Source organism: Suncus etruscus, chromosome 10, assembly GCF_024139225.1.
Source record: "Suncus etruscus isolate mSunEtr1 chromosome 10, mSunEtr1.pri.cur, whole genome shotgun sequence".
NCBI lineage: Eukaryota > Metazoa > Chordata > Mammalia > Eulipotyphla > Soricidae > Suncus > Suncus etruscus.
Genome location: NC_064857.1, coordinates 38,310,265 through 38,319,057, shown reverse-complemented (window position 1 = coordinate 38,319,057; position 8,793 = coordinate 38,310,265). Strand labels below are relative to the sequence as shown.

The following is an 8,793-nucleotide window of genomic DNA, read 5'->3' as shown; positions in this document are numbered from 1 at the left end:
CCTGGCAGGCTCAGGGTAACCATATGGGACGCTGGGATTCGAACCACCGTCCTTCTGCATGCAAGGCAAACGCTCTACCTCCTTGCTATCTCTCAGGCCCCTGCACCCTCCTCTTGCTGACACATTGTTCGTGCTCAGGCGGCGTTGTCAATAAAGTTTTGACGCCAAAAAAAAAAAATCTTACGCAAGGAGCCGGAAGAGAGGCCAAGACGTTGCCCGGAGTTAGTGCTGGCAAGGGCGACTTCCTGGAGGGAAAACCAAGTCTCGCGAGGTTTAGCAACTGCCTTGGTCCTTCGCTTACGATCTCGAGGCAGGTCTCGCGAGGTTTGGGAGGCGGAAGGGGCGGAGCTAGCGCGGGCGCCGCCTTAGAGCGATGGCGGCCGAGCAGGGCCGGCTGCGGCTGTGGTGGCTGCGGCTCCGGCCGGAGGCGGCGGCAGCGGCGGCGGGAGCGGTGGGTGGCGGGGGCCTGTGACCGGGAAGCACCCCGGGCCCGGGCACCATGAGCCAAGGGCCGCCCCCAGGGGACAGCAGCGAGCCCGAAGCCAAGGTCCTCCACACCAAGCGGCTCTACCGGTGAGCGGGGCCCCCGGGCGCGGAAGGGAAGTGGGGAGCCCAGGGCGGGGTCGGGGGGACCCCGAGTGGGAGCCCGGAGCAGGGATCGGGGGCGTGGGAGGCGCGGGGGAAGCACGTGGAGGAAGTGAGCCCTCGGCGGGCACCGAACCCGGGCCCTGGGGTCCATCGGGAAGGTGGGAATTGGGGGCCTGGGCGAAGGTCCGGGTTGGGGTGCAGGAGCGAAGGAAAGGCACAGAACCCAGAAGGAAAAGAAGAAAGGACACACGAACATATCCGGAGTGAAGATGAAGGGGGAAAGTGACACACACGGGGCCAGAGAGATGGATAGCACAGCGGTAAGGTGTTTGCTTTGCATGCAGAAAGTCGGTGGTTCGAATCCCGGCATCCCATATGGTCCCCCGAGCCTGCCAGGGGCGATTTCTGAGCGTAGAGCCAGGAGGAACCCCTGAGTGCTGCCAGGTGTGACCCAAAAACCAAAAAAAAGAAAAGAAAAAGACACACAAACCTGGAGTGAAGATGAAGAAGAAAAAAAAGGACACACAAATATACACCTGGAGTGAAGATGAACACACACACACACACACACACAGGTCTTGGGCATTGTCTCTTGGCACACTGTGTGTGTGACCTTGGGCCTCAGTTTCCCGCCTTAGGAAGGCTGGGTTCAGATCGGGTTCTTCCCTAAATCTCTTCGGGTTTTCATTTTGTAGAACTGGATGCGAGACACAGAGAACCTAGAGGGCGAGATGTGTAGGACTAGGAAGGACCTGGATCCCCGAGTCGTCTTTTCTTGGGTCTGGGAAGCTAGTGTCTGGTCACCCTAGGCAACGCCCTTAGTCCTGCTGTGTCCCTTGCCAGGCATATTCTACCTCTGGTTTCTTATTTCCTCCAGTGCCCACTGTTCAAGTCCTGGCTGCAGGGATCTCTGTTGGGAATTGGCCGTGGGAGGGTTTCTCCTTGGGAAGGGGCGCAGAAACATGGACCTAAAACTTCATTGGAAGAGGATGAGGCCAAGTGGTCTCTTTCCGAGAGGGAGCAGGGTTTCATGGAGCTCAAGGTGTGCGAGGCAAAAGAGGCCTTACAGAGCCTTGGGTCAGGTTTTGGCAGAGAAAGAGTTAAGTAAGTTAGGTTGGCTTTTTTCCTCCCTGGGGTATGCACCCTGGGCTGCTCAGGCTTCCGGAAGGCAGAAGGGAGCACAGGCAGCTCTAAAAATAGAGAAGTGATCCAAGCCGACAGCCCTGGACTCCCACTCTGGGCTGCCCCCAGCCATCTTTGGGTAGATAAGTCGCTTGGGGGGCTTTGGGAGTGGCACGTGTGTTTCATCTTGCTGCTGAGTGGCAGTGCTGCCTGTCAGACACCGCGTGGGCAACGTCTGCTGAAATCCTTGCTTGGGCCCCAGCTTTGGGGAGTGGTTGTGGTCTTGTCCTAATCATTGTCAGTGTCTTCTCGTTATGTTTTTTTTTTTTTTCTCAAGCCTCTGGTAGCCCAAAACTGAGGGCCAGAAGCTGATGTGTTAAAAAATATTTGAGCGCCCTCCCCCCCCCACACACACACCAAAGAAACAGCAGTGGGAGAAGGGAGATTGAAAGAGACACAAGAACCAACAATTAGACCAGTTAACTGTTTATTGTTGGGGGACAATTTATTATCACAACGTGGTGCTCAGGGGCTGTTTCTGGCTTCTGTGTTCAGGGAGTAACTCCTGGTAGTGTTTAAGGGACCTTTCGTGGTTCAAGGGATTTGAACTGGGATCTGCAAGATACAAGCAGAAAAGAAAATCTTACCCTGTATTATCTCTCAGACCCCCCACGGACTTGCCTTATTTTTGCTTTTCAACAGTATGCTAACCCTAAAATAGAATATGACACATGGCGACCGCTGGTGCTATTTTATTTCTAATCGAGATTACAATTTAACAGGAGACTTATGGTCTCTCAGGAAATGGAAAAAACGTGTTGCATCTTCTCAGGTTTAAAATGTGTCACTAAGGGGCCCAAGAGATAGCACAGTGGTAGGGTGCTTGCCTTACATGCAGCCAACCCAGGATGAGCCTGGGTTTAATACCTGGAATCACATATGGTCCCTCGAGCCTGCCTGGAGTGATTTCTGAGCGCAGAGGCAGGAGTAACCCCTGAGAGTGTGCTGCCGAGTGTGGCCCCAAAACAAGACAAAAAATAAATTTGTCACTAGGGAGACTGCTCAACGGATTAGTTTACATGTTTTGCATGCAGAACCCTGGGATTTATCTCCATCATCTCATAGTCCCTGAGTACTAGTAGGAATAGTCTCTAAGCAAGGGGCGGGAAGTAGCTTATGAAGACCAGAGTGTATCTAAAACACCTCCCCACCACCACGACCAATAGAAAGAGGGTAGTGGCTAACCAACAAGCAGGAGCTCTAGTTTTCCGCATTGTCTCTGACTGCCTCCAGGTATGCCTCCCTCCATAAAATTGCTGTCAGAACTTCCTATCAGGGTCACTGTTTTGGATTGATAGTCTTTTTTTTTTTTTCCCCTTTGGGTCACACTGGCCGCACTCAGGGGTTACTTTTGGCAGGCTTGGGGGACCATATGGGATGCCGGGATTCGAACCACCGTCCTTCTGCATGCAAGGCAAATGCTTCACCTTTATGCTATCTCGGCCCCTTAAATTAAAAATTTTTTGAAGTGTGTATTTTAAAAATTTTAGGTGTTGGGAAGTGTTTGAAATCCATCAGTGCTCAGAAGTAATTCCTGGCTGTGCTTAGGAGTGGCCCCTGCTGGGGTCACTTAAGTTGGGAGGCTTTAGGTGTTGTTTAGGTTCAAACTGAAGTAGGTGGGGTGGAAGAGAAGTGCCATAACTCCATTTTTGGGGGGCGGCCACACTCGGCAATGCTCAGGGGGTTACTCCTAGCTGTGTGTTCAGAAATAACTCCTGTCAGACTTGGGATACCATATGGGATGCTGGGAATTGAACCCGTCAGCCACTTGCAAGACAAACGCCTTACTGCTGTGCTATCACTCTGGCCTCTGGAAGGGCCTTAACTTGTATACTCTCGTCCAGACTGAAGAATTTTTTTCCCTTTGTTGTGAAGTCAAGGTTGCTTTTGGGAGGGGGCCATGGCAGCTCCCATATAGTCATATAGTGCCAGGGATTGAAAGTAGAACGTCTTTTTTTTTTTTTTCGGGCCACACCTGTTTGATGCTCAGGGGTTACTCTTAGCTAAGTGCTCAGAAATTGCCTCTGGCTTGGGGGGACCATATGGGACGCTGCGGTCCTTCCTTGGCTAGGTCCTTCCTTGGCTAGCGCTTGCAAGGCAAACACCTTATCTCTAGCGCCACCTCGCCGACCCCACCTCGCCTCGCCGGCCCCGAAATTAGAACTTCTATATGCAAAGCCTGGGCTCCAGCTGTTTGAGTACCTCCTTGGCCCCTATACCATTCTTGTTTATTTGTTTGTTCTGTCTGGGGCCACACTCTGATGCTCAAGAATTGGTTTCTCTGCACTCAGGAATTACTCCTGTCAGTGCTTAGGGGACCATATGGGATGGTGGAGGTCGTGCCTAGATTGACTGGCAATAAGTCAAGTTCCCAGCGCAAATAGATATAATTATTTTGTATATACCATATTTTCCAGCGTATAAGATGACCCCCTAATTTTAGACTTTCTCTCTGACTCTGGCCAATCTGAGCAGGCTTTTTACAGCGTAGATTCGGGTATAGAACATTGTCTAATTTGCATGCATAAAAAGCCTGCTTGGATTGGCTGAGTCAGAGAGGCAGTCAGAACAGCTTTGCAGTGATTGGTACAGGATTGAGTTGGAAAATACGTTTCATGGCAATCTTCAGACGACTTTCGTTTAGCAGCATATTGAAACGTTTTACTGGATATACTTGGTGTATAAAACGACCCCCGATTTTCGCTTGACTTTTTTCCTTTCAAAAGTTGTCTTGGGGGGCTGGAGAGATAGCATGGAGGTAAGGCGTTTGCCTTTCATGCAAGAGGTCATCGGTTCGAATCCCAGCGTCCCATATGGTCCCCCGTGCCTGCCAGGAGCAATTTCTGAGCATGGAGCCAGGAGTAACCCCTGAGCACTGCAGGGAGTGACCCAAAAACCACAAAAAAAAAAAAAAAAAAAAAAAGTTGTCTTGGGGCCGGCGAGGTGGCGCTAGAGGTAAGGTGTCTGCCTTGCAAGCACTAGCCAAGGAAGGACCACAGTTCGATCCCTGGGCATCCCATATGGTCCCTCCAAGCCAAGGGCAATTTCTGAGCGCTTAGCCAGGAGTAACCCCTGAGCATCAAACGGATGTGGCCCAAAAATCAAAAAAAAAAAAAAGTTGTCTTATATGCTGGAAAATATGGTAAATTACTTTGTGGAATCTTCACAACAGTCCTCTAAGGTTGATGATATTCCTCTCTTTGGTTTGTTTGTTTGTTTTTTTGTTTTTGTTTTTGTTTTGTGTCTTTTTTTTGTTTTTTGTTTTTGTTTGTTTGTTTGTTTGTGTCTTGCAAGGCAGACACCTTACCTTTAGCGCCACCTTCCCAGCCCTGTTTGTTTGTTTTTTGATTTTGCTTTTTTGGTTTGTTTGTTTTTGGGTCACACCTGATGGTGCTCTGGGGTTACTCCTGGCTCTGCTCAGAAATTGCTCCTGGCAGACATAGGGGGATCATATGGAATGCCGGGATTTGAATCACCATCTGTCCTAGATCGGCTGGCTGCGTGCAAGGCAAATGCCCTACCATTGTGCTATCTCTTCGACCCCCCTCTTAATTTTTATTGGTAATAGCAACCATACATATTAGAGGTAGTGTTCTGAACAATTTGGCACTATTGACATTTGGAGCAGGATAGTTATGTGACTACTGTGTGTTGAGGCTTCTTTGGTAGTGCTACTAAATACTTGTTGCAAACAAATCTCTGCCCTGTGCCTCCTATCCTAGTGTTTTTTTTTTTTTTGTTTTTTTGGGCCACACCCGTTTGATGCTCAGGGGTTACTCCTGACTAAGCGCTCAGAAATTGCCCCTGGCTTGGGGGGACCATATGGGACACCGGGGGATCGAACCGCTGTCACGATCTTTCCTTGGCTAGCGCTTGCAAGGCAGACGCTTTACCTCTAGCGCCACCTCGCCGGCCCCTCCTATCCTAGTTTTGACAACCAAATTTTTCTTTTGCTGCCAGATACTATGGGAGGCAAGGTACATGTTTGTGTGAGCCATGTGGGATGAGAGAATGTTCGTTTTGTTTTGTACTGAGCTCAGCCTAGAGTAGCTTCCCTGGCATCACTTTTCCACATCTCATTGGGCCATACATGTAACTCAGGATCTTTTCTTTGCCTATATTTCCCTACAGGGCTGTGGTGGAGGCTGTACATCGACTTGATCTCATCCTTTGCAACAAAACTGCTTATCAAGAAGTGTTCAAACCAGAAAACATTAGCCTGAGGAACAAGTAAGCTGGAAACTAAAGCCCAGTTCTTGCTGTTTCTCTTGCTTTCCTCATGCAGTCTCATCAGATAGAATACATATCCCTCTTCCCTCTGGCCACATGGTACAGTGAGGGGCTCTGAAATCTGACCTACCTAGAGGACTGGGGGGCTCAACTGACCTGTGGCATTTACATCTATCTAATAATTGGTGCCATAGGATGACATTAAAGGCAGGCAAGTTAAGCAAAGATTGGGCTTGGAGTGATAGTACAGTAAGGTATATGCCTTGCTTGTAGCTCACCCAGGTTTGATCCCATATGATTCCACATGGTCCCATTTCGTTCCCCAAACTGGCCAGAAATGATTCTTGCATGCAGAGCCCAGAGTAAAACCTGAGCACAGCTGAGTGTGGCTCAAATGAAAGGCCAAAGATTGGGCTGGAGGGTTTTTTGTGTGGAGGGTTTGGGGCCACATCTGGTGATGCTCAGGGGTTACTCCTGGCTCTGTGCTCAAGAAGTACTCCTGGCAGTGCTTGGGAGACCATTTGGGATGTTTGACATCCAACCCAGATGAGCAGTGTTCAAGCAAAATGCCTTACCCATTGTACTATTGCTCCAGCCTTAGTCTTCAGTCCTTAAGGCCTCAGAGGAAAGGGCATTTCTCTCTTGCTCTTCTTCATGCCCCCAGGCTGCGTGAGCTTTGCGTCAAGCTTATGTTCCTACACCCGGTAGACTATGGGAGGAAGGCTGAAGAGCTGCTGTGGAGAAAGGTGTACTATGAAGTTATCCAATTTATCAAGACAAATAAGAAGGTAAGGGAGGGACTCAAATTTGAAAGAGGTGTGTTTTCAGAGGGAAAGTTAAGGAAGGGTCAAGTAGGTAAGTGGGCCAAAGCAAGTTGTAAGCTAGGGTTTCACTGGTGAAAGGTGATGAGGGAGGGATTAGAGAAGAAGGTTTGGTCCTTGTGAGGAGACAGAGAAGTTGTTCTAACACTCTGACAGTAATTTAGAGAGATATGAATGAAATTCTAGATCCAAGAAAATCAGTTTCTTTCCTCAGTGACATGAGCACATTTTTCTAGTTTTGTGTTTGGTGGGGGAAGCCTGACAGGAGGAGTATTCTGCTTTTTAAGCTTATTGCTTGCCCCTCTCTTCCCTTCCTTGATCTCTAGCATATCCACAGCCGGAGCACCTTGGAATGTGCCTACAGGACACACTTGGTTGCTGGTATTGGCTTCTACCAGCATCTCCTTCTCTATATCCAGTCCCATTACCAGCTTGAGCTGCAATGCTGCATTGACTGGACTCATGTCACCGACCCTCTCATAGGTCAGTGAGATCTGAAAATGGGGATAAGTTCATCTGCCTCCACTCTGAATTTTGAACCCTTGTTGGGCATGTCATTATGACCAACACAGTCTTGGTTCTTGTGGAGATCGACAGTTGATTCATGAAATTTATTGGTGGAGGGTTTGGATCACACCCAGTGGCACTGATCACTGGCTGTGTTCTCAGGAGTGACTCCTGATGCCAGGGACTCACAGGACCATATATGGTGCCGGGAATTGAACCAGGATTATAGCCACCAGGGTCACATGCCAAACTTTCTTAAATTTGGATTAACCCTAATAAGCATATGGCCAAGGAAATGATTTTCATGAAAGAGAGCAGTCTGGATTGTATTGCTCCATAAGTGTCAGACAGGGGTACCAGAGACTATAGTTTACTTCCATTTTGGGTTGATAACTTTATTTTGGCCCCCTTGTAGAGTACCTTCCCTCTTTGTCTAGGTCTCTTTTTCTTTATACTTTCCTCCCTAGGCCTATGGCCCTGTCCTTACCAGAACATAGTCATGAATCAGAGATGGAGTTTTTGTTTGTGCCACCATATGGCAGCATTTCATCATCAAAAGAATAGTTGGTGTTTTATTTATTTAAAGTTAAGATCCAGGGCCAGAGTGATAGCACAGCAGTAAGGTGTTTGCCTTGCATGTGGCCAATGCAGGACAGACCTCGGTTCAAGTCCCAGCATCTCTTATGGTCCCCTGAGCCTACGAGGAGCTACTTCTGAGCTCAGAGCCAGGAATAACCTCTGAGTGCCACTGGGTGTGACCCAAAAATAAATAAAGTTAAGGTCCAGGGGCCAGAGCACTAGCACAGCAGGTAAGATGTTTGCCCTGCATGCGGTTGATTTGGATTCGATCCCAGGCATCCCATATGATCCCTGGAGCCTGCAAGGAGTGATTCCTGAGTGAAGAGACAAGAGTAACTCCTTTTTTTTTTGGCACGGGGGACCATATAGGACACCAGGATTCGAACCAACCACCTTTGATCCTGGATCGGGTGCTTGCAAGGCAAACGCCGATGTGCTATCTCGCCAGGCCCCAGGAGTAACTCCTGAGTGCGGCTGGGTGTGACCCCCCCAAAAAAAAAGGAAAAGAAAAAAATGATTAAGGTCCAGGGTCCACAGAAGCAGGTGCTTGCTTTGCTTGTGGTCTGGTTTGTGTGACCTGTGCAGTCCTCTAGCATCACATATGATCCCCGACACTGTGGTTTCCAGAAATTGACAAAACAAAAGTATTAATTTAAGATAGAAGTCATAAGGTTGATAGACCAGAGAGATCCGTTTCCCAGACTCCTTTAGGTTTGTTTATGTTTTTGTTGTTGTTGTTGTTTTTGTTACTTGAGCCATACCCAACAGTATACCAGGCTTACTCCTGGCTCTGTACTCAGGGATCACTCCTGGCATTGCATATGGAATAGCAGGGATTGAACTCACATGGGCCTTCTGCAAGACAAGCGTTCTACTTGCTATTCTA

The 8,793-nt window shown here is 48.9% G+C and overlaps 1 protein-coding gene across 1 annotated transcript in view; it reads left to right on the top strand.

The window, feature by feature from the left end:
* Nucleotides 1–378: 378 nt before the first annotated feature.
* SMG5 (SMG5 nonsense mediated mRNA decay factor) overlaps nt 379–8,793 on the top strand; it is a 29,934-nt gene continuing 21,519 nt past the window's right edge. The window contains exons 1-4 of the mRNA XM_049782210.1: nt 379–573; nt 5,902–6,000; nt 6,665–6,788; nt 7,148–7,304. Coding sequence (XP_049638167.1) covers nt 500–573; nt 5,902–6,000; nt 6,665–6,788; nt 7,148–7,304 — 454 coding nt within the window. The 5' untranslated portion in view covers nt 379–499. The remainder of the gene's footprint in view (nt 574–5,901; nt 6,001–6,664; nt 6,789–7,147; nt 7,305–8,793) is intronic.